This window comes from Ranitomeya imitator, chromosome 2 (genome assembly GCF_032444005.1).
Source record: "Ranitomeya imitator isolate aRanImi1 chromosome 2, aRanImi1.pri, whole genome shotgun sequence".
In the NCBI taxonomy this organism is placed as follows: Eukaryota; Metazoa; Chordata; class Amphibia; order Anura; family Dendrobatidae; genus Ranitomeya; species Ranitomeya imitator.
In genome coordinates this window covers 828,302,998-828,329,791 of record NC_091283.1, presented here as the reverse complement: position 1 = coordinate 828,329,791, position 26,794 = coordinate 828,302,998, and the positions used below count along the sequence as shown (strand labels likewise).

The 26,794-nt window shown below is 43.6% G+C and overlaps 1 protein-coding gene across 1 annotated transcript in view; it reads right to left on the bottom strand.

The window, feature by feature from the left end:
• The window catches only part of SLIT1 (slit guidance ligand 1), a 364,458-nt gene that overhangs the window by 53,756 nt on the left and 283,908 nt on the right, over positions 1-26,794 (bottom strand). Inside the window, exons 16-25 of the mRNA XM_069754045.1 lie at positions 26,179-26,323; positions 23,783-23,857; positions 22,483-22,626; positions 21,124-21,267; positions 19,094-19,260; positions 8,512-8,644; positions 6,389-6,457; positions 5,353-5,424; positions 3,994-4,065; positions 3,830-3,901 (exon numbers count right to left, since the gene is read on the bottom strand). Of these exons, the coding sequence (XP_069610146.1) occupies positions 3,830-3,901; positions 3,994-4,065; positions 5,353-5,424; positions 6,389-6,457; positions 8,512-8,644; positions 19,094-19,260; positions 21,124-21,267; positions 22,483-22,626; positions 23,783-23,857; positions 26,179-26,323 (1,093 nt within the window). The remainder of the gene's footprint in view (positions 1-3,829; positions 3,902-3,993; positions 4,066-5,352; positions 5,425-6,388; positions 6,458-8,511; positions 8,645-19,093; positions 19,261-21,123; positions 21,268-22,482; positions 22,627-23,782; positions 23,858-26,178; positions 26,324-26,794) is intronic.

The following is a 26,794-nucleotide window of genomic DNA, read 5'->3' as shown; positions in this document are numbered from 1 at the left end:
ATTGATGGGAGTCCACACCGATCTGCAAGTTATCATCTATCCTATAGCTAGGTGATAGCTTTAAATGTAGATAATATCCCTTTAACCAACCCCATTCATACATATAGAGCAATCGCAGGAATTTCTGACACGTGTAGACAACGCCTTTAGGGTATGTTGCCAATATGAATTATCAAAAAAAAAATGGATTTTCCATTAATTTTCATACAGAAAATCCACAGTGAAAAAAAACACAAAAATTGAGCTTAACTTGAGTTGGTACACATGCAAAGGTTAAACGTATGTTCACATTGGCCACAAAACATTAAAACCTACAAGAGAAAAAAGTGAGCAAAAAAACCCTGATGTAACTAAGTAAAAAAAAAAGTTTTAATATTAGACAGTGTAGGACTGCCCCTATCAGAGTTACCGTGACGTGGTGGGATGGCTTTTGTGCTATTTTTTTTAATCAAAAAACAGTATTACTAAAAACTCTGTTATTTAAATGCACTGTTGCTTTTTTTACTTAGCTACATCAGGGTTTTTTTTGCTTACTTTTTTCTCTTGTAGGTTTTAAAGAAAATCCACAGTGTATAAAAGTAATAGTGAGATGGATGAACTTTAAAGGAAATCTGTCATTTGCCAAAAATATGTAATTTTTTGTTACATGGTGTAAATGCTGCTGTTCTCCTGAATCCGGCGATGTTTTTCTTTTGTTCTTGCGTCTCTGCGTTCCTGAAATATTGTCACTTCTTCTCTGCATATAAAGTTAGTCTTGAAAACTAAGTGAGCGTGGCCTTCAAATAAGACGCCCACAGAAAAATGATCACGCCCATTTGCCCAACAAGACTAGATTTATATAGAAGTAAGAAAGGGCCATATCTCGGGAACAGAGAGGCGCAGAAACAAAAGAAAAACAACGTCGGATTCAGTAGAACAGCGGCATTTACATAAAAAAAAGTGGAGGGTACTCTATAACTAAATCTCACATGCTACCCAAGAAATCTGCAGAGTAAACTGACCACTGTTGTCAATCTACACTGACACTTTTTTTTTTTTACGTCGGCTTTCAAGCTTTGCAATTCATTTTGATTCGGTGCGGTTTGGCTGCCGTATAGGAGAAAATTTCTCAAACTTTCACCCACCATTGCGATGTTTTTACCTATAAACAAGTCGGTAAGGAGCCGTGGGGGAAGATTTACCTTGGCTTTTGTGCCTGTTCTATGTCATCAAAAAGTAAAAAAACACTGTTGTGCTTTTCCTTTTATTTTTTACGCCGCTCCTTACCACTTTAGACACATGGGTGAGAAAGGTGATGCGGTCAGCTAAGTGAAGACTTTTGGGAAAGCAAGATTCTCTAAAAAACCACGTAAAGATGCGCCAATTTTATATAAAAAAAGGTAAAAAAAAAAAAAGAAAAATGACGAGCAAAAATTTATTTTAAAATTCCACTGGTGGGTGATAATTATTCTCCCATAGGCGGCAATGATTGGAATAAGAAGGAAAAAAGTAGACGTCAATCAATCAAATCTTTTGCTTTCTGTATTTAGAGGGTATGGAGAAAATTTTGACTGTTTTTAATTCATTAATGTCCGCTCTGATCATTTCTACACATAAGTTCTAATTTACAAATAAGTCCAGAGTTTTAAAGTGGTATATCGGGGTCTAAGTGGTAACATTTCTCCTGGTGGAGAGGGACATGTCAAACCTGGTATGTCAGAGTGAGGAGACTTAAAAGCCATTCACGCTCCTCTGGGAAATTCCTCTGCTGACGTAAATAAATGATCCCGCTAGGTGGCGCAGCGGAGCAGCCAGCCGGATGTATAAATTGCCGAGGGCAGTGTTAACATTTGCAAACACCTAAAAGCTTCCTCGCTGCTATTTTGCCTTTTGTTTAACAGCTGCGAGGCTCAGCCATCATAAATCACGACGGAAAAAGAAAAGAATTCCTGGAGATCCTCAGCGGCGCAGATGAATCGTGTTTTGTTAAGTATGAAAAGCGGTAACACCGAGCGCCAAATTCAACAAAAGATTGAGTAAAAGAAGGAACCGGTTTGGCAGCGCTCCCTGGAAATCGCACACAGCGCGAAAGTACAAAGGCTGCAACCGGAGAACGGGAGGAGGTGAAGGGGCGAAAATATTACTGCCAAGTCTTAATGACCATAATCACAGTCCTGTAATATCGCCGGGTCCAAAAAATGCCAGGGTCTCTGCAGGACGGCGGCTCGGGTATCCCCCCGAACACTCGCCGATAGGTATGTGTGACGCACTTATCGGAACTTGTCAGAACTAAGAATATTTGCTTTTTTTTTTTAAAGTCACTTTTCAATTTTTTTTGTCTTGTGTTATTTGTAGACTTTTTTTTTTCCTGTGTACGAAATTCGTTAAAATGGCACACGTGGTTCCCAAACGTTGCTCAAATCATAAAATGCTCTTTATTTGTCGCTTTTTCCCTTTTATTTGCACCTCTTTACACAAGAGTCGCGCATCCTGTTACATGTCACAAAATTTGCAATAAAAATATCAGACGCAAATAAAATCACTCCAGGGGGGATATGGACTAGAGCACGTTTGCATAAAACATAAAATTGAGAGGTTTTTTTAAGTCCCAATTGATGAATCTGCAGAAAACATCACAAAACCTCAAACGACAACCACAATGGTGAACATAAAAATAACAAAAAAACAGGTGAACACATATAAAACATAAAACTGCGAGAATCATAAGACTGGTGAATTCCTATGAGTTTTTTCAGGAGCGTCCTCAAAAGTTCCTGAAAAATCTGGAGCTTCCACTCCAAAAACTCAGCAAAAAAAAGACAAAAAGCCTTTTTGCAGAGTTTTTGGAAAGGAAACTGGCTATACGCACACTAAGTTTTTTGAGAGGTTTTTGGAGCAGAAACTGAATGGAAACTCTTCAAATCCTCCTCCATATCTCAAAACTCATAAAAAAACATAAGAGTTTCAGCTAAGATTTTTCTCCAAAAACTCAGCAAAAAGACATAGTGTGAACATAGCCACTGAACAGAAACTCCAGGTTTTTTATTTTTCCATTTCGGAGACTTTTCACTCAGTTTCTGCTCCTAAAACACCTTTTTTTTCCAGGAGTTTTTTTTAGTGGAAACTTAAAAAATACTGGAAAACTTTTCCAATTCATTTCTATGGCAAATTCACTTTTCTGTTCAAATGAGAAACTTTTTTATTTCTTTTTCTTTTCCCCCCTGAAGAAGTTTTGAAAAACTCCTGGGTCAAAAAAGAAAGTGTGTGTCACTTCATTGAAGCCAATCCTGAAGGAAATCTCTACAATCTAGTCACTGTCCAATCATAAGACTACAAAAAAAAAACACTTTGGGAAAAGAAGACCTCATCCAAACCTTCCTTAAACCCTGCTGTTGTATTCGGTCAAAAACGACCAACCTTGAACTTCAATATTCTTTAAAATATTCAAGATGCGGCTCTGAAACCCGTGGCCGACCGACCCTTCCTCATTTAAGTCAATCAACCACAAGTTTCAGAACCGCATCTTGAACACCCCAAAAATACCAAAGTTCAAAATCGGTCTCCCCAGACCGAAGACAACAGCGGGGTTAAAAAAAAGGTGCATTCTGTGAAGAGGTTTCTGCTTGAAAACCCTTACGGGTATGTTCACACTGAGTCTGATTTTTGGAGCGGAAACTCTTCTAAACCCTACTAAAAACTCAAAACTTCTCAAAAACATGAGATTTTCTGCTCCAAAAACTTAGCGGAAAGACTCAGTGTGAACACATACTTATAGATTGTTCTTTAAGATGTTGGAAAAAGAAAACGGAGATGGTCCGTGTGGAGCGGCCATGAACCTGCAGTTACTTACAAGTGGGAGAGTGAGGAAACATCCGAAAAAATGCCTTCGGGCAGAGTAGAGATGTCATTTCCATGCACAGACCTACAACACAGGATGGGAGAGGATGGTTAGTAATTAACGTGGGCGAGTTATCTGCCCGGTGAGAGAACCGCTAGGTCGGAACGTCAACTTACAGGAGCCGCAAGGATCTCAGCCCCTCGAAGGCCAGAGGAGGAATGCAGCGCAGGGAGTTGTAACTGAGGATCCTGGGAAGAAGAGCAGATGATGACGTCCCCCGCTCAACCACAGACCCGCCTATTAAAGGGGAACTCCAGGCAAAACTGGCGCCCCGTGCTGTGTGTGGTGCCGGGCCGGACGGGTGGAGCGCGTAGTCTCTATCTGGAGCCCGTAGCTCCGACACCTTGCTATCTACAGTGTCACAATGTAGGAGTATTACCTGGACTGCTCCTTTACTCTGATTGCGCTACTGTTTTATGATTTTTCAGCATCGGTTCTGCATTGCATTGTTCCTCTGTTATTCCTCCTGGCAGCGGCGTAAAGTGAAGCAAAACTAAAACGTCCATCATGGCCCATAACTAAAAGACTTGGGCTTTCTCATGGGTTAAAAAGGTCCTCCATTATTTTGTTGGCTCGGAATAACAGTTCATTGTCACCATTCCCCCTGTGTCCCTGCGCCGTCTATCTGATCAGTGCTGACGCTACGTCCTATGGACAAGGTGGATGGAGCTCATTTATTCCAGGAAGAATAACAGAGGAACAGCACAACGCAGGTCTATAAGACAAGATGAGCTAATCGCATGGACGTCGTCTCACTGCACGGAGACTGGAAAACGTAACATCTAACAATATATATATATATATATATATATATATATACTGTAGATACACTACATGGAGAAAAGTAATGGATCACACCATATAACTTCCGGACCCTCGCCCCCCGGTGTATAACATCTGCCTACTCGCCCCTCCCAGTGTGTATAACAGGAGCCCGGACCTCAGCCTCATCCCACACCTAGACCGGAGATTGTGAGCCCGGACGCCCAACACCAGGGTCTGACCCCACAAATGCTCTGGATGTAGAAGAGGAGGTCAGAGAAGCCCCTGGAGGAGGATATGGAGAGGGGGGCACATACTTTCTCCCTATACCTTCTATATACGGTTACGTGGAGTTGAGTTTTTTTGCCCGAGAACCACAAAACACCAAGCTGCACCCCTGATGAGTGGAAAGAGGTCAGGAACCAGCTGCACCCCTGATGAGTGGAAAGAGGTCAGGAACCAGCTGCACCCCTGATGAGTGGAAAGAGGTCAGGAACCAGGACGGTGTCAACATTTGTACATTTACAGGGATAACGTTCTGTGATAATGGCACTGCCAAGGTCTGCGCGTTCTGCTTCTGATACATTGTAACCTAATTGCCTTAAGTATATTCTCTTTATTCCCACAGAATAGGTTTTCCTTGAGAAGGACGCTGCATTCTGGACCCCTCGCATCACATCAGACCGTGACCTTGTGTGCAGAAAATCACTTACAGCGTGGTGAGCTGGCTCATGTTTGTGAAGGAAGAGTTGCTGAGGGAGCTGATTCGGTTATTGCTCAGGTCTCTGTAAAATACAAGAGAGAAGATATGATTAAAAGGCGAAGCGTTCATTTCCCTTATACGGGATCTGTATTCACCCCTCATATTGGAGAGCTATATACCAGGGTGAGGCTAATCTACTGCCAACCAAGGAATGCCAATAATAAGTAACAACAGCATAGCAGGCAATCATTAATTCTATATTTACTTTAACAAAAGTTTTAATAAATACTCATTAAGTCCCTTTAAAAAAAAATAAAAATTCTGCTACCTGCAGCCACCACTAGAGGGAGCTCAGTGTATGTTATTAAGCTCCTAAGCGCCCTCTAGTGGTGGATGAAGGTAAGACAGAATGTTATTTTTAACCAATATTTATCCATGGAGTTTGGAGGTTTAGTGTTCGCCACTTCTATAAATATTAAGAAAGTAATCTATATAGAAAAAAAATAGTCCACATAAAAGTCTGGATTTGCTTTAAGACCAGTATACAGCAAGAGGGAACTAGCAAAACCTTCACATTTACTATGACAAATCATATAGAAAAAAGGTGAAGATGGTAATGGCTGCGGTAAATGGAAATCGGGTGTATTATGACAATGCCTGGGGGCGGAGAGGACAAAAGATATTACTTTTCATGTGCAACAAAGAAAATCAGCAAAGGAAATACAGAACAGTAATAAAAGAGTGTAATACGCGCTCGGTGACGGGTCACAGGTCGCCCTGAAAGAAAAGCAGCAGAAAGGAAAACCCTGCGATCTGCAGCAGTCACTATCTGCAGGAGGCGCTCGCCGGCTCTGCGCGTCCTCACATCATCCGGACGTCACTCAGCTTATTTTCTCCATTCACATGGAATCAAAATGCAGAATTCTGCTAAAGTCCTGAGAGCGGAGCATTGTGTGAGCACACCGGCCGATAACGGAGCGCAGCGCTCCGCATCACTCACTGTAATGATGGCGCCATCTGCAGAGTGCGCACGGCGACATACTTACACCAGCTGTAAATACTTGTATGTGGAGAGCTGCGGGGGCACCAACGTGAACTGGTTACCATCCAGGTACCTGCAAGAGGAGAACAGCGTTACTGCCCGGACCCCGAACACGACAGATAGAAGTAGAAAGCATCATCTCACATCTAAGGAGCCTGTATTTTCTATCTATCATCTATCTATCTATCATCTATCTATTTATTATCTATCTATCATCTATATATCATCTATCTATCTATTATCTATCTATCAATTATCTATCTATCTATCTATTATCGATCTATTATCTAGCTTTCTGTGATACCATCACAAAGTATCAAGAATTTGTAAAGTGTACAGGAATGAAACATGGTTTTCTGAATATTGTAAAAATATAAATGTGAAAATTCTGATGTGCAATCATTGCTGCAGTCTTGTGGGGTCTGTCTCTACCAGCTTTGCACATCTAGTGGTGACATTGTTGCACCTTCTTCTTTGCACACTTGCTCTCCCTCAGTGAGACATCTGTGATCAGCAATTTCCAAGTCTTCTCACAGATTCTCAATGGGATTTTTTGTCTGGACTGTGACTGGGCTGTTGACACACAAGGATGTACTTTGATCTAAACCCTTCCATTGTAGTTCTGGTAGGATTTTTAGGGTCGTTGTCCTTTCTGGAAGGTAAACCTATGCCCTAATCTTAAGTCTTTTCCAGCCTCTAACATGTTTTCCTCCAGGATTCCCCTGTATTTAGCTCCATCCATCTCTCCATCAACTTTGACCAGCTTCCCTGCCTCTGCTGAAGAAAAGCCTCCCCACAGCATGATGCTGCCACCACCATGTGTGACAGTGGGGATGGTGTTTTCAGGACAATGTGCAGTGATAGTTTTCCGCCACAAATAGCGTTTTGCATATAGCCCCAAAAGTCCTCCTTTGGTCTCATCTGAACAGAGCACCTTCTTCCACATGCCCACATTGCTTTTTGCAAACGTTTCTTCTTATGGCTTGATTTAAAAAATGGTTTTCTCCTTGCCACTCTTGCATAAAGGCCAGATCTGTGGAGTATACGATTAGTTGTCCTGTGGATAGATTCTCCCACCTGAGCTGTGGATTTCTGCAGCTCCTCCAGAGTGACCATGGACCTTTTGGCTGCTTCTCTGTTTAGTGCTCTCTTTGCTTGGGATGTCAGTTTAGGTGGACGGCCATGTCTTGGTAGGTTTGCAGTTGTGCCATACTCCTTCCACTTTTGGATGATTGATTGAACAGTGCTCCGTGAGATGTTCAGAGCTTGGGATATTTTTTTTTATAACCTAACGTTGCTTTACACTTCTCCACCACTTTATCCCTGACCTGTCCGGTGTGATCCTTGGTTTTCTTGATGATGTTTCATCCCTAAAGTTCTCACACAAACCTCTGAGGCCTTCACAGAACAATTATAGTTATACTGAGAAGAAATAACACACACAATGTACTAATTATGTGACTTCTGGAGGCAACTTGTCACTCAGGATTTTATTTAGAGGTATCAGACTACAGGGGGCGGAAAACAAATGCACCTCACAATTTTCATATTTATATTTTTAAAATATAAAAAAAAACCCCGTATCATTTTCTGGCTACTTTGTGTTGGTATCACATAAAATTCCAATAAAATACATTTCAGCTTGTGGGTGTAACATGATAAAATGTGGAATAGTTCAAGGGGTATGAATACTTTTTCAAGGCACTGTATCTATCCATCTATACTATTTCATATCTTTCTATCGCAAACCAAGTTTCTATAAAGTTACAATTTCAAAAACATTCAGAAGTAAATATAAATCATTGACATGTATTACTATTTTATAGAACTTCATGTGATATTTGGAATATTTTTCAGCCATTGTTTTAGAACTTCCATTAGGACGTAGAATATTCCACACATCCCACCTGGTGCTGACTATATACACTCAGCATTCACCAACAGCATGACACAAAGCCTCAAGAAGTCATCTTTGTGATATGTCAGATGGAAGAGTCATGTTCACACGTGGCAGGTTTGTTGTACAAGTGTGTACTTTTGGATTTTATGTGTTTCTGCGGCATGTGCACAGTTTTCTGCTACCTTCATTCAGACAAATGGGACAGTCCCTCCGGCAGTGAGACTTACAACTCTGTGACGTTCTTCGGTATCCCCTTCGGCAGAGATAACAAGTGCTTATTACTGCAGCGAACCACGGTGTCCAGACACGTGCACTCCTGCGGACACTGCGGCTGTGGAGCACAGCTCAGCTCTTCCTGTCCTGCGTGGATAATGATATGAACAAAGCACCATTACAACGATATGAACAAAGCAGCATTACAACGACATGAATAAAACACCGTTACAATGATATGAACAAAGCATCGTTACAACGATATGAACAAAGCATCGTTACAACGATATGAACAAAGCACCATTACAATGATATGAACAAAGCACCATTGCAACGATATGAACAAAGCACCATTACATCGATATGAACAAAGCACCATTACAACGACATGAATAAAGCACCATTACAACGACATGAATAAAGCACCATTACAACGATATGAACAATGCATCATTACAACGATACGAACAAAGCACCATTGCAACGATATAAACAAAGCATCGTTACAACGACATGAATAAAGCACCATTACAACGATATGAAAAAAGCACCATTACAACGATAAGAACAAAGCATCACTACAACGATATGAACAAAGCATCACTACAACGATATGAACAAAGCACCATTACAACGATATAAACAAAGCATCATTACAACAACATGAATAAAGCACCATTACAATGACATGAATAAAGCACCATTACAACGACATAAACAAAGCACCATTACAACGATATGAACAAAGCATCACTACAACGATATGAACAAAGCACCATTGCAACGATATAAACAAAGCACCATTACAACGATATAAACAAAGCATCACTACAATGATATGAACAAAGCATCATTACAACGATATGAACAAAGCATCACTACAACGATATAAACAAAGCATCATTACAACAATATAAACAAAGCACAATTACAACGATATAAACAAAGCATCACTACAACGATATAAATAAAGCACCGTTACAACAATATAAACAAAGCACCATTACAACGATATGAACAAAGCACCACTACAACAATATGAACAAAGCACCATTACGATATAAACAAAGCACCATTACAACTAGGGTGAAGTGCCACTTTTAGTCCGGTATCACACATCCATTTTGTGACCGGTTTGTGCACCACACTCCGTATGGTATCATGACACAGATGGATGAAACCTGCCTGTTTGCATACAGTGTGCGCAGTCATTAGAACATTAACAAATTCAAGACAAAGATCATCAATCAGAAAATTATACCTCAAGGACACGTGAGGGTCCTTCACATGGACATTCATTTTGGTGTAGATTTATTGCCGAAATCTGCATCCAATCTGGTGACAATCGTCATCTCAAGCACATAAAGAGAGTTTCTGCAACCCATCCGCAGCTACAGAAATTCCCTGAATGGACTTTTACCCCACATTAAGGAAAAAAAATGAGCCATGCATATAAGTAGCAAGTAGAGATGAGCAAATAGATTCACAGGAGCCCGATCCAGGGGCCACTACAGTATTCTGCGGTCACCGGAGGGGAGTCCTCCAAACTTCCTCCTACCAGTCGACATCCTCTGCGCCTCTTATAATGTACACGCCTGGCACAACGTCATCATTGTGACATCAACTAATAAAAAGAGGCGCTGGTAGGAGGCAGGTTACGGGGCTCCCATCCGGGGGCCACGGAGTAATGATGTGGCTGCTGGACCACGGTCTGATTCACTGATCTCTAATAGCAGGATACTTCTTTGTTTTGGGAAATAGGCATGAAAAAGAGGAGAATGAATGACAGAGGGGCTAATCCTTGTACCTGTGGTACATCCATATGCGAAATCTAAGGGCCCGGTCACACTGGCGTATAACACGGCCCATGTTATACTATGGGGCAGCGCAGATCAGAGATTTTTTCTTTTCATGCCGATTTATATGCTCAGCGTAAGAGCCTGGCTGTGTGAGACCCTCACCAATCCCGAGAAGGGGCTCTGTAGACCCTCACCCATCAGACATGTAATAAATATCTGGTGAGTGGTGGTCTTGTCCACACCATCGCTGTCACTGGTGAAACAAGGGTTAAATGTCCCCCTATTCTACTGATACGTGGGTGCCACACAATTGGCTGCAACATAAAGATCGGACACTGAAAAATAAAACCTGAACCTCCATCATAACAAATTATCTCACTGACAGACACTATTTAGCATGTAGCACCTAAGAGATGTGGCAAGTGCTACTCTCTAAGGCTGCCATCACACTATCAGTGGACTGTGGATTGGACATTTATCCACAGAATATATCTCCTTCTGTTTTGTTTGATATGACACCGGTATTTGTGTCCTTTATTTGAGCCGGCTATGTGTGCTGTTATGACCAGGTAATTCAGTACCACAATGGACATAGAAGTCAGAGCACATACAGTGATCTGACAATAACCCAAAAACATAGAACGAGCTCTGAGACGTGGGAACTCTGCTGACCGCAATCCCTAATCCTCTCCAACCACACTAAAGGCAGCCGTGGATTGCGCCTAACGCTCCCTATGCAACTCGGCACAGCCTGAGAAACTAGCTAGCCTGAAGATAGAAAATAAGCCTACCTTGCCTCAGAGAAATACCCCAAAGGAAAAGGCAGCCCCCCACATATAATGACTGTGAGTAAGATGAAGAGACAAACGTAGAGATGAAATAGATTTAGCAAAGTGAGGCCCGACTTTCTGAACAGAGCGAGGATAGGAAAGGTAACTTTGCGGTCAACACAAAACCCTACAAACAACCACGCAAAGGGGGCAAAAAGACCCTCCGTACCGTCTAACGGCACGGAGGTACACCCTCTGCGTCCCAGAGCTTCCAGCAAGCAAGAAAAACCAAATATGCAAGCTGGACAGAAAAAACAGCAAACAAAATAACAAAAGCGGAACTTAGCTATGCAGAGCAGCAGGCCACAGGAACGATCCAGGAGGAAACAAGTCCAATACTAGAACATTGACTGGAGGCCAGGATCAAAGCACTAGGTGGAGTTAAATAGAGCAGCACCTAACGACTTCACCACATCACCTGAGGAAGGAAACTCAGAAGCCACAGTACCACTCTCCTCCACCAACGGAAGCTCATAGAGAGAATCAGCCGAAGTACCACTTGTGACCACAGGAGGGAGCTCTGCCACAGAATTCACAACAGTACCCCCCCTTGAGGAGGGGTCACCGAACCCTCACCAGAGCCCCCAGGACGACCAGGATGAGCCATATGAAAGGCACGAACAAGATCGGGAGCATGGACATCAGAGGCAAAGACCCAGGAATTATCTTCCTGAGCATAACCCTTCCACTTAACCAGATACTGGAGTTTCCGTCTTGAAACACGAGAATCCAAAATCTTCTCCACAATATACTCCAACTCCCCCTCCACCAAAACCGGGGCAGGAGGATCAACAGATGGAACCATAGGTGCCACGTATCTCCGCAACAATGACCTATGGAATACGTTATGGATGGAAAAAGAATCTGGAAGGGTCAAACGAAAAGACACAGGATTAAGAACCTCAGAAATCCTATACGGACCAATGAAACGAGGTTTAAACTTAGGAGAGGAAACCTTCATAGGAATATGACGAGAAGACAACCAAACCAAATCCCCAACACGAAGTCGGGGACCCACACAGCGTCTGCGATTAGCGAAACGTTGAGCCTTCTCCTGGGACAAGGTCAAATTGTCCACTACATGAGTCCAAATCTGCTGCAACCTGTCCACCACAGTATCCACACCAGGACAGTCCGAAGACTCAACCTGCCCTGAAGAGAAACGAGGATGGAACCCAGAGTTGCAGAAAAACGGCGAAACCAAGGTAGCCGAGCTGGCCCGATTATTAAGGGCGAACTCAGCCAAAGGCAAAAAGGACACCCAGTCATCCTGATCAGCAGAAACAAAGCATCTCAGATATGTTTCCAAGGTCTGATTGGTTCGTTTGGTCTGGCCATTAGTCTGAGGATGGAAAGCCAAGGAAAAAGACAAGTCAATGCCCATCCTTGCACAAAAGGCTCGCCAAAACCTCGAAACAAACTGGGAACCTCTGTCAGAACGATATTCTCTGGAATGCCATGTAAACGAACCACATGCTGGAAGAACAATGGCACCAAATCAGAGGAGGAAGGTAATTTAGACAAGGGTACCAAATGGACCATATTAGAGAAGCGATCACAAACCACCCAAATGACTGACATTTTTTGAGAGACGGGAAGATCTGAAATAAAATCCATAGAGATATGTGTCCAAGGCCTCTTCGGGACCGGCAAGGGCAAAAGCAACCCACTGGCACGAGAACAGCAGAGCTTAGCCCGAGCACAAATCCCACAGGACTGCATAAAAGAACGAACATCCCACGATAGAGATGGCCACCAAAAGGATCTAGCCACTAACTCTCTGGTACCAAAGATTCCAGGATGACCAGCCAACACCGAACAATGAACCTCAGAGATAACTTTATTCGTCCACCTATCAGGGACAAACAGTTTCTCCGCTGGGCAACGATCAGGTTTATTAGCCTGAAATTTTTGCAGCACCCGCCGCAAATCAGGGGAGATGGCAGACACAATTACTCCCTCTTTGAGAATACCCGCCGGCTCAGATAAACCCGGAAAGTCGGGCACAAAACTCCTAGACAGGGCATCCGCCTTCACATTTTTAGAGCCCGGAAGGTACGAAACTACAAAGTCAAAACGGGCAAAAAATAGCGACCAACGAGCCTGTCTAGGATTCAACCGCTTGGCAGACTCGAGATAAGTCAAGTTCTTGTGATCAGTCAAGACCACCACGCGATGCTTATCTCCTTCAAGCCAATGACGCCACTCCTCGAATGCCCACTTCATGGCCAGCAACTCTCGATTGCCAACATCATAATTTCGCTCAGCAGGCGAAAACTTCCTGGAAAAGAAGGCGCATGGTTTCATCACCGAGCAATCAGAACTTCTTTGCGACAAAACAGCTCCCGCTCCAATCTCAGAAGCATCAACCTCGACCTGGAATGGAAGCGAAACATCTGGTTGACAACACAGGGGCAGAAGAAAAACGACGCTTCAACTCCTGAAAAGCTTCCACAGCAGCAGAAGACCAATTGACCACATCAGCACCCTTCTTGGTCAAATCGGTCAATGGTTTAGCAATACTAGAAAAATTGCAGATGAAGCGACGATAAAAATTAGCAAAGCCCAGGAACTTTTGCAGACTTTTCAGAGATGTCGGCTGAGTCCAATCATGGATGGCTTGGACCTTAACAGGGTCCATCTTGATAGTAGAAGGGGAAAAAATGAACCCCAAAAATGAAACCTTCTGCACACCAAAGAGACACTTTGATCCCTTCACAAACAGAGTTAGCACGCAGGACCTGAAACACCGTTCTGACCTGCTTCACATGAGACTCCCAATCATCCGAGAAGATCAAAATATCATCCAAGTATACAATCAGGAATTTATCCAGCTACTCTCGGAAGATGTCATGCATAAAGGACTGAAACACTGATGGAGCATTGGCAAGTCCGAATGGCATTACTAGGTACTCAAAATGGCCCTCGGGCGTATTAAATGCAGTTTTCCATTCATCGCCTCGCTTAATACGCACAAGATTATACGCACCACGAAGATCTATCTTGGTGAACCAACTAGCCCCCTTAATCCGAGCAAACAAATCAGATAACAGCGGCAAGGGGTACTGAAATTTAACCGTGATCTTATTTAGAAGGCGGTAATCTATACAAGGTCTCAGCGAACCATCCTTCTTGGCCACAAAAAAGAACCCCGCTCCTAATGGTGACGATGACGGGCGAACATGCCCCTTCTCCAAGGACTCCTTCACGTAACTCCGCATAGCGGCGTGCTCAGGCACAGATAAATTAAACAGTTGACCTTTTGGGAATTTACCACCAGGAATCAAATCGATAGCACAATCACAATCCCTATGCGGAGGTAGGGTATCGGACTTGGGCTCATCAAATACATCCCGGTAATCAGACAAGAACTCTGGGACCTCAGAAGGGGTGGATGACGAAATAGACAGAAATGGGACATCACCATGTACCCCCTGACAACCCCAGCTGGACACAGACATGGATTTCCAATCTAATACTGGATTATGGACTTGTAGCCATGGCAACCCCAACACGACCACATCATGCAGATTATGCAACACCAGAAAGCGAATAACTTCCTGATGTGCAGGAGCCATGCACATGGTCAGCTGGGTCCAGTACTGAGGCTTATTCTTGGCCAAAGGCGTAGCATCAATACCTCTCAATGGAATAGGACACTGCAAGGGCTCAAAGAAAAACCCACAACGCTTAGCATACTCCAAGTCCATCAAATTCAGGGCAGCACCTGAATCCACAAATGCCATGACAGAATAAGATGACAAAGAGCAGATCAAGGTAACGGACAGAAGAAATTTTTACTGTACCGTACCAATGGTGGCAGACCTAGCGAACCGCTTAGTGCGCTTAGGACAATCAGAGATAGCATGAGTGGAATCACCACAGTAGAAACACAGCCCATTCTGACGTCTGTGTTCTTGCCGTTCAACTCTGGTCAAAGTCCTATCGCACTGCATAGGCTCAGGTTTATGCTCAGATAATACCGCCAAATGGTGCGCAGATTTACGCTCACGCAAGCGTCGACCGATCTGAATGGCCAAAGACATAGATTCATTCAGACCAGCAGGCATAGGAAATCCCACCATGACATCCTTAAGGGCTTCAGAGAGACCCTTTCTGAAAATAGCTGCGAGCGCACCTTCATTCCATTGAGTGAGTACGGACCACTTTCTAAATTTCTGACAATATACCTCTATCTCATCCTGATCCTGACACAGAGCCAGCAAATTCTTCTCTGCCTGATCCACCGAATTAGGTTCATCGTACAGCAATCCGAGCGCCAGGAAAAACGCATCAATATTACATAATGCAGGATCTCCTGGCGCAAGAGAAAATGCCCAGTCCTGAGGGTCGCCACGTAAAAAAGAAATAATGATCCTAACTTGTTGAACTGGGTCACCAGAGGAGCGAGGTTTCAAAGCCAGAAATAGTTTACAATTATTTTTGAAACTCAGAAACTTAGTTCTATCTCCAAAAAACAAATCAGGAATAGGTATTCTAGGTTCTAACATAGATTTCTGATCAATAGTGTCTTGAATCTTTTGTACTCTTGCCGTGAGCTGATCCACACATGAAGACAGACCTTTAATGTCCATCGCTACACCTGTGTACTGAACCACCCAAATGTCTAGGGGAAAAAAAAAGGCAAAACACAGTGCAGAGAAAAAAAAATGGTCTCAGAACTTCTTTTTTCCCTCTATTGAGAATCATTAGTACTTTGGGCCTCCAGTACTGTTATGACCAGGTAATTCAGTACCACAATGGACATAGAAGTCAGAGCACATACAGTGATCTGACAATAACCCAAAAACATAGAACGAGCTCTGAGACGTGGGAACTCTGCTGACCGCAATCCCTAATCCTCTCCAACCACACTAAAGGCAGCCGTGGATTGCGCCTAACGCTCCCTATGCAACTCGGCACAGCCTGAGAAACTAGCTAGCCTGAAGATAGAAAATAAGTCTACCTTGCCTCAGAGAAATACCCCAAAGGAAAAGGCAGCCCCCCACATATAATGACTGTGAGTAAGATGAAGAGACAAACGTAGAGATGAAATAGATTTAGCAAAGTGAGGCCCGACTTTCTGAACAGAGCGAGGATAGGAAAGGTAACTTTGCGGTCAACACAAAACCCTACAAACAACCACGCAAAGGGGGCAAAAGACCCTCCGTACCGTCTAACGGCACGGAGGTACACCCTCTGCGTCCCAGAGCTTCCAGCAAACAAGAAAAACCAAATATGCAAGCTGGACAGAAAAAACAGCAAACAAAATAACAAAAGCGGAACTTAGCTATGCAGAGCAGCAGGCCACAGGAACGATCCAGGAGGAAACAAGTCCAATACTAGAACATTGACTGGAGGCCAGGATCAAAGCACTAGGAGGAGTTAAATAGAGCAGCACCTAACGACTTCACCACATCACCTGAGGAAGGAAACTCAGAAGCCGCAGTACCACTCTCCTCCACCAACGGAAGCTCATAGAGAGAATCAGCCGAAGTACCACTTGTGACCACAGGAGGGAGCTCTGCCACAGAATTCACAACAGTGTGCTCTGCCGTAGTTCTTTGTATCATGTCCCATAATATTGTAATCCATATTGGTATAATTGTTCATTAATTGTTTTTTATTATGGAATAAAATTTGATAATATTTTTTGTATAATATTGGATCATTGCTCCTTCTTTGTACTATGGTAGTTTGTAGAGTCCGACCCTGTACCTGAACCAGGTCAGAAGCTGATCTAGAGGGACACTGTCCCCATGGAGCAGGTTCCATACTCAGCTGTCTCTTTAAAGGGAATGTCACATCAGAAAATGAACTATTAATTAAATCAGGTTTTTATGTTAAATTTATATTTTAAAAAATCTTGCAATTTTCACCCTGGTCACTAGGATTAATATTAGATTCCTGCTCCCTGCTGGGCACAAAGACATTAGTAGCAATAAACTGACTCAGACCCTATTCATTTACATAGAAACGTTATCTGAGCATGCTCTAATTAGGGCAAATGTCATTCTGAAGGAAGGTGGAAAAGGTGGATCCCGTATTATCTACTGTATATAGAGGTGTTATCAGCCATTGTGCAGGAGGAGGAGGTGAGCTGTGACATCACCTATTGTGAATGGTGGATCCTGTGCAATCTACTGTATATAGAGGTGTTATCAGTCATTATACAGGAGGAGAAGGTGAGCTGTGACATCATCTATTGTGAATGGTGGATCCTGTGTAATCTACTGTATATAGAGGTGTTATCAGTCATTGTACAGGAGGAGAAGGTGAGCTGTGACATCACCTATTGTGAATGGTGGATCCTGTATTATCTACTGTATATAGAGGTGTTATCAGTCATTGTACAGGAGGAGGTGAGCTGTGAAATCTATTGTGAATGGTGGATCCTGTATTATCTACTGTATATAGAGGTGTTATCAGTCATTGTACAGGAGGAGGAGGTGAGCTGTGACAACCTATTGTGAATGGTGGATCCTGTGTGATCTACTGTATATAAAGGTGTTATCAGTCATTGTACAGGAGGAGGAAGTGAGCTGTGACATCACCTATTGTGAATGGTGGCTCCTGTGTTATCTACTGTATATAGAGGTGTTATCAGTCATTATACAGGAGGAGGAGGTGAGCTGTGATATCACCTATTGTGAATGGTGGATCCTGTATTATCTACTGTATATAGAGGTGTTATCAGTCATTGTACAGGAGGAGGAGGTGAGCTGTGACAACCTATTGTGAATGGTGGATCCTGTGTGATCTACTGTATATAAAGGTGTTATCAGTCATTGTACAGGAGGAGGAAGTGAGCTGTGACATCACCTATTGTGAATGGTGGATCCTGTGTTATCTACTGTATATAGAGGTGTTATCAGTCATTGTACAGGAGGAGGTGAGCTGTGAAATCTATTGTGAATGGTGGATCCTGTATTATCTACTGTATATAGAGGTGTTATCAGTCATTGTACAGGAGGAGGAGGTGAGCTGTGACAACCTATTGTGAATGGTGGATCCTGTGTGATCTACTGTATATAAAGGTGTTATCAGTCATTATACAGGAGGAGGAGGTGAGCTGTGATATCACCTATTGTGCATGGTGGATCCTGTGTTATCTACTGTATATAGAGGTGTTATCAGTCATTATACAGGAGGAGGAGGTGAGCTGTGATATCACCTATTGTGAATGGTGGATCCTGTATTATCTACTGTATATAGAGGTGTTATCAGTCATTGTACAGGAGGAGGAGGTGAGCTGTGACATCACCTATTGTGAATGGTGGATCCTGTGTTATCTACTGTATATAAAGGTGTTATCAGTCATTGTACAGGAGGAGGAAGTGAGCTGTGACATCACCTATTGTGAATGGTGGATCCTGTGTTATCTACTGTATATAGAGGTGTTATCAGTCATTGTACAGGAGGAGGAGGTGGTGATGGTGAACTCAGTCGAGGGGTTCAAGAGAGGCCTGGATGTCTTCCTGGAGCAGAACAATATTGTATGATACAATTATTAGGTTCTGTAGAAGGACGTAGATCTGGGGATTTATTATGATGGAATATAGGCTGAACTGGATGGACAAATGTCTTTTTTCGGCCTTACTAACTATGTTACTATGTTACTATGAGGAGGTGAGCTGTGACATCACCTATTGTGAATGGTGGATCCTGTGTTATCTACTGTATATAGAGGTGTTATCGGTCATTGTACAGGAGGAGGAGGTGAGCTGTGACATCACCTATTGTGAATGGTTTTCCTGTGTCATATACTGTGATGTACAGAACGGGAAGGGTGAGTCTAGCATTAGACTTAGTGACTGGTGTGAAAATTGCGCACTATTTTAATATAGCTACCGTAGTAATGTGGAAAATTGTAAAAAATACTACATTTAACATAAGAACTTGATTTGACGTTACGGTTGTCTTGCCCTTTCTTGCGGATTGCTGACAGTATCAATAAATCTCGGTACCTTCTTCACATCTGAAGTCGGGGAAGGCCACATCCTGAAGTGGGATCTGCCGCAGGAAGTCTGGATTCTGACAACGAGGGTTTCCCGTGACAATCTTCCTCCTCCTCAGCCAGTCTCCGAGCCAGGCCAGCTGGCAGTTACAGTTAAAGGGATTAGCCAGCAAGTTCCTGCGCAGATATAAAGCCGCCGATAAAACATCGGAAACACATTTATTTGTCATTTTGTTGCATTCGGACCTAATAAAGTCCACAAATGACACCTAGAAAGTGTCAACAACGTGTCTTCAGGTAACGCCAGAGCTGAAATCACTCCTATCCACAGTATACAGTGACTGGACATTAAATTGCAGGAAGTAACCTGCGAGGGTATAGAATCAATGGATGTGGATGCCAAAAGGGATTTTTTTTTAAATACATATTTTTGGGGCTAAAAATAATTTTTGCAATTGGGTTTCATTAAAACTGTTGCACCGTTTGTCTTTTATAGCCTCTTTGTCTCCTTGCACATTACTGGCTAGAGAAGGAGTTAGCTGAGGATCTAGCAGTGAGCTTGTTCTGAGTTGGTTTTTAGCTATTTTTTTTCTGATACTGGTTTATGACCGCCATGAAAAGTGACTTATCGATCAGCAGTGGGAAGAAAAGCCGATAAAAGAGTTACAAACTCCACATCACAGCTCACTGACAGATTCTCAGTTTACTCGTTCAATGGCAGAGAAACAAAGAGCCATCGAAAGCAAAACGGTGTAATATTTTTTTAAGAAAACCAAATTGAAAAAGTGATTTTTGACCCAAAATTCATGCATCTGATTAAAAATCTAAAATAGTGAATGCAGAAGAGAGGAGTTCTTCTTATAACTTGCAGAAACTGAGGCTGGAGATGACGTCAGGTCCAGCGAGCGCTGACGCCCCAGGACGACGCTGCTGCCATCACACAGGCCAGAAGAGGAGATCTTTACTGACTATTAGGATTTGTGATTTATTATAACTGCACAAATAACCCAATATTCCCAGAAATGCAACTTCCCAGATGGGAGATAAAACTCTACAGCGCCATCTAATGGGCAGAATTGCAATATGCAACTTTTTCCATTATTTTAGTAGCAGCCACACATACAGATAAGCCTCAGTGACTGCAGCACCAACCGAGCGGGAGCGAAGCTGTCAGTTGTCAGTAAATTGTAGGATCTATGCTCTGTCACCTGGACCCATGTCCCCATGACCCTCATTATGAGCCCAGCACCTAGGCAGAGTGGACCCGATTCATCATTCGCGCGTTTTTTTTTCCTTTTAAGGTTTTCTGGCATTCGACGACCTTTTTTTTTTTTTTGCACAAAATTTGCACAAATTTTTTTGCAAAATAAAAAAATGCTCTTTATTTTATCTTAAAAGGGATCATCCAGGACTATATTCATTTTTACTATGGGGCTAAGAACTAACAGGCAGGTATACGCCTCTTGTGCCTGGTGTGCCGACCTCTGCCGGCACAGAGAGGTCACAGTCCGCAATTCAGCGTCACGTCAACAGAGCAGCGGCTTCTCTTCCGTTCTGCCCTGTCATGCTGATTGACAGCCAGCTCCCCGCTGCCTAACTGCAGGGAGCCGGCTGTCAATCAGCATGACATCAACAGTCATGCCCTGTCAAAAAAGCAGAACGGAAGAAGAAGAAGAAGAAGAAGAGCTGCTCTGTTGGCAACTACCTGCCTGTTATTTTTTTTTTACAAAAAACTAAGATAGTCCCTGATAATCCCTTTAACCGGTTAGTGCAAAAAGTCGCTTTTTCTATTGAAAAATCATAAAGTCGCTCCAACTGGAGAACAAATGCACAAAAATGTAGGATAACAAACTAAATACATGTCAAGGGCTTAACGATAGTGAGTGCAGGGGAAGTTGTCTGGAGTCTACAGGGACCCAAAAGTTCTCTTTGGCGCATAACAGATAAATGCTTGTAACGACCAGTGATAATTGCGGCCCCTATTGGAGATTTTCGGACTGGGGCCCTGGAGCTTGAAGCTTCGCCTCTGGACATACTCACAAGGTGGAGAGAGACTGCAGGGTGTCGAACGCCCCGGGGGTGATGGTGCTGATCTGGTTATCGTACAGGGACAGGAGCCGGACGTTGCGGAGTCCGGTGAAGCTGTCGTTGTGGACGCAGCTCACCTTGTTATTCCTCAGCATCCTAGAAGACACAAATCCAGAGCACAAACATGAGCGTCACGGAATATAGATGAAGACAGGGAGACATTATACGCTTCCTTCCCTGCGGATTCCGCTACATTCCTACAATATGGATCTATTCTATGATACTTTTTGGCCACTTTTCCATCAACATAGCTATTTCCAACTCTTTTTTTTTTTTCACGGTCCGTTCATTTGACATATAAAGTATTGAAAAATGGGGGAGAAGAAATCCAAACACGGCAAAAATGATGAATTATTCCAATTCCGACTCCGTTTTTTTTCTTGGAATTATTTTGACGGCGTTCATTGCGAAAATGACCTGGTGAATAGAGATGAGAGGATCGATGCATGGGACTCCGGTCCAGGTCAGTGGTACCTGTCGTCTGGACGCGAAGCACGGGAATCTCTTACCTTCTGGCGTGGTTTCGATCCGCCTGAGCTGGAGCGATGTCTTCTGTGTTGTCATGTCACATAGATGACGTTACGACTGCAATAAAAAAATCAAATGCCGCCCCGGGAATGCTGGAAGGAAAGAGATTCGAGGGTCTGCTGTCGCCACGTACCACTGACCTGGACCTGGAGTCCTGTGAAGTGATCCGCTCATCTCTACTGGTAACCATGATTTTAGAAATATTTTTTTTTGCTTTAGTCCCATTAGGAACCTGTGATTGTTTGATCACTCGTACTATATACTGCAATAATACAGCATTGAAGTATAAAGTGAAAATCATGGTCTCCTATGAAGCCCGGCTGGGACTCAAGAACCCAAAAATGGCGATGGCTGAGGCCTTCAGAAGGCAACCCAACGGCACCCCGAGAGTGCACCAAGAAGATAGGTGCCCAACGGGACGCCCAACCAGATTGCAGGCAAATGCCGATGTCTGATACAGGCCTGTCCTGCGTGCAGTCGGTTCTGCTCATCAGCCCGTTCCGTATACCATGGGTTGGCAAGGGGTTAATATTATTTAAAGGGGTATTCTTGGCGAGTTTTGTGAGTCCAACAATCTTGAGTGTTAAGGATGTTGCTGTGCAGGATAAACCCCCGAGCGATCAGTAAGTGATGGTATATACGTGCCATAAACGATCATGGATTACGCCTTTCAGGCCGCGTAATGCCGACCTGTTCGCCCATATTGGGATGCCATTTTTTTTTAAGGATAATTTCCATGTACAGGCATAAATAGGGCAATATAAAAGAAAGGTCTCTACTTACAACGTACGAAGGCCTTCCAGACCCCGGAACATGCCGCTCCGCACAGACTCCAGGTGATTAGCGGTCAGATGGAGCTCGCTCACCGATGCCGATCCCTCGAATGCGCCGTCCTCAATTTCCGAGATCTTGTTGTTGCTCAAATTGCTGTTGGAAATGCAACGTTAGATGTTAATTTGCTAAGTACAAATTCGATGGCTGTCGGCCGAACGATGCTTCAGCCTATTGTTCAGCCGTCTGCCCCGTACACCGGAACGTGCTCACTCGGCCGGGCGCTCCTGCATGCTCTATGAGAAAGCCGCCGGCTGAAACGTTGGTCAGGGAGAACAATGCAATCAGCAGTCCGAAATCAACATTTGCCCTTACAATAGATTTTCAGAGAATCTACAAACAGGAGTTTTAATTGCCCAGAATATTAAGACTCGGAGGATTTTCACATGGGATTTAATTGCAGAAGATTTCTCCAGCACCAACATATTGTAAGAGATCTTATGAAATTGTCCGGCGCTGGAGATCCGACATCATTCAATTTATCCTGTGGATTTTCCCTATGGATTTCACCCATTGCAATGGAAAAGCTTGAAGTTGGAAACTGCAGCAAATATCGGCACATTTCTCCAGCTGCAAATTTGCAGAAATTTCTCAGCAAATTTATCCCATGTGAACATACCCTAAAGAGCTAAGACGTTTTTCTTTCCCACCATGCCACTTTCCATTACTTCCTGAAAAGCACCTGAAAGGTTAATAAACTACCTGAAAGCGGTTCTGAATACATTGAGGGGCGCCGTTTTTATAATGGTATCACTTTTGGGGGGTTTCCAATATATAGGACCCCCTCCAAAGTCACTTCAAAACTTAACAGGTCCCTAAAATACGTTTTGTAAATTTCCTGTTGCACAAAATTAGCACCAAGCTTTAGCAGGTGCCATAATAATGGACGATTTGGAAAACTCTTCCGGTGCATGTCGATGACGTAACTTAATCAAATCCAAGGTGCTGCAGACCCTCCTTCACCAAAAATGTATTGATCCAAGTGTACACACAAGAGAAAAACCAAGCAGCGGGACCTTTATCCTGGTGTATACCTTTTAATGGGTTGATAAAGGTCCAGCCTGGCTGAAACGTTGTTTTCTCTTATGTGTAGAGGGATCTTCGGTGCCTTGGATTTTTGGATTTGACTGCACCTTTATGACCTTGTGGACGGTTGTACCAATTACACGAACGGTGGAGTGGTGCACGGAATAGATCTCAATAACTGATCACGGGGTTTAGCGCTGACCAACCAGCGCCGATGGGCACTTACATTTTCTTCAGATGTGGGAGTTTCCTGAATAATCCGGTAGCTTCTAAAGTGGCGATCTCATTGTTGTTCAAGCGCCTGAAAATGTAGAAAAATGGAACATAAAATGGAATGGCGGCATATAAGATAATAAATATGGAGTGGCGTCATGTGAAGCTTGGGGGCCCTGATGCAAAATCCCAAACAGGGCCCCCAAATAGGTCTTTAATAGTAATAGTCATTTCCAATGGAACAAAGGGATCTTTGGGGCCCCTCTAGTCTCATGGAACAAAGGGATCTTTGGGGCCCCTCTAGTCTCATGGAACAAAGGGATCTTTGGGACCCCTCTAGTCTCATGGAACAAAGGGATCTTTGGTACCCCTCTAGTCTCATGGAACAAAGGGATCTTTGGGACCCCTCTAGTCTCATGGAACAAAGGGATCTTTGGGACCCCTCTAGTCTCATGGAACAAAGGGATCTTTGGGACCCCTCTAGTCTCATGGAACAAAGGGATCTTTGGGACCCCTCTAGTCTCATGGAACAAAGGGATCTTTGGGACCCCTCTAGTCTCATGGAACAAAGGGATCTTTGGGACCCCTCTAGTCTCATGGAACAAAGGGATCTTTGGGACCCCTCTAGTCTCATGGAACAAAGGGATCTTTGGGACCCCTCTAGTCTCATGGAACAAAGGGATCTTTGGGACCCCTCTAGTCTCATGGAACAAAGGGATCTTTGGGACCCCTCTAGTCTCATGGAACAAAGGGATCTTTGGGACCCCTCTAGTCTCATGGAACAAAGGGATCTTTGGGACCCTCTAGTTTCATGGAACAAAGGGATCTTTGGGGCCCCTCTAGTCTCATAGAACAAAGGGATCTTTGGGACCCCTCTAGACTCATGGAACAAAGGGATCTTTGGGACCCCTCTAGTCTCATGGAACAAAGGGATCTTTGGGACCCCTCTAGTCTCATGGAACAAAGGGATCTTTGGGACCCCTCTAGTCTCATGGAACAATGGGATCTTTGGGACCCCTCTAGTCTCATAGAACAAAGGGATCTTTGGGGCCCCTCTAGTCTCATAGGACAAAGGGATCTTTGGGACCCTCTAGTCTCATGGAACAAAGGGATCTTTGGGACCCCTCTAGTCTCATAGGACAAAGGGATCTTTGGGACACCTCTAGTCTCATGGAACAAAGGGATCTTTGGGACCCTCTAGTCTCATAGGACAAAGGGATCTTTGGTACCCCTCTAGTCTCATGGAACAAAGGGATCTTTGGGACCCCTCTAGTCTCATGGAACAAAGGGATCTTTGGGACCCCTCTAGTCTCATGGAACAAAGGGATCTTTGGGACCCCTCTAGTCTCATGGAACAAAGGGATCTTTGGGGCCCCTCTAGTCTCATGGAACAAAGGGATCTTTGGGGCCCCTCTAGTCTCATGGAACAAAGGGATCTGTGGGACCCCTCTAGTCTCATGGAACAAAGGGATCTTTGGGGCCCCTCTAGTCTCATGGAACAAAGGGATCTTTGGGGCCCCTCTAGTCTCATGGAACAAAGGGATCTTTGGGACCCCTCTAGTCTCATGGAACAAAGGGATCTTTGGGACCCCTCTAGTCTCATGGAACAAAGGGATCTTTGGGACCCCTCTAGTCTCATGGAACAAAGGGATCTTTGGGACCCCTCTAGTCTCATGGAACAAAGGGATCTTTGGGACCCCTCTAGTCTCATGGAACAAAGGGATCTTTGGGACCCTCTAGTTTCATGGAACAAAGGGATCTTTGGGGCCCCTCTAGTCTCATAGAACAAAGGGATCTTTGGGACCCCTCTAGTCTCATGGAACAAAGGGATCTTTGGGACCCCTCTAGTCTCATGGAACAAAGGGATCTTTGGGACCCCTCTAGTCTCATGGAACAAAGGGATCTTTGGGACCCCTCTAGTCTCATGGAACAATGGGATCTTTGGGACCCCTCTAGTCTCATAGAACAAAGGGATCTTTGGGACCCCTCTAGTCTCATGGAACAAAGGGATCTTTGGGGCCCCTCTAGTCTCATGGAACAAAGGGATCTTTGAGACCCCTTTAGTCTCATGGAACAAAGGGATCTTTGGGACCCCTCTAGTCTCATGGAACAAAGGGATCTTTGGGATCCCTCTAGTCTCATGGAACAAAGGTATCTTTGGGACCCCTCTAGTTTAATGGAACAAAGGGATCTTTGGGGCCCCTCTAGTCTCATGGGACAAATGGATCTTTGGGACCCCTCTAGTCTCATGGAACAAAGGGATCTTTGCGGCCCCTCTAGTCTCCAGGGCCCTTTTATAGTTACACCCCCCGGCCAGGGGATAATAAATACATGGTGGCCATTGTGTGCACAGCGCTGTATATAGGGCACGGCACATAAGGTTTTAGTAGGGACGGATCTCATACATACAGCTCGGCTGTAGACTGTGGGATCCGGTCGGGGATCTTTGACAGCTTCAGGTTGGAACAGTCCACCACGTTGGATTCACATCTGCACTTGGGCGGACACACGACATCGCTGTTACACTCGCTGCTGAGCTGTAGATCCTCAGTTCCTGTAGCAAAAAGCAAAAAAAGTATAAGATCTCATGTGGGATTATTCCTAGTATTATATTCCTTATTATTAGCGGATGATTATTATTCCTGTGTATATTGTTTTCAGCTTTATTATGAACAGATGTTTATATGTTTATTTGCTGCAATATTATATGATATGTTGTAAAGTGCTGTGGAATCTGTTGGCACTATATAAATAAATTATTATTATTATTATAATTTAAAATCCTATTCCAATATCTAGCAGGTGAAATAATAATAATATTAGGAAATACCTTTAATCAGAAATACAGTATAGTTATTCTGATTAGCTATGTCACTTACCTCATGTTCAGGGCATTGCAGTAGCTTAGGTATCCATGGGTATGACCACTCACAACCAACTGTCACTATATGCATGGTCGTAACCAAGGATACTGAAGCTACTGCAATATGGAGTGACATAGCTAATCAGGAGAACTATACTACAT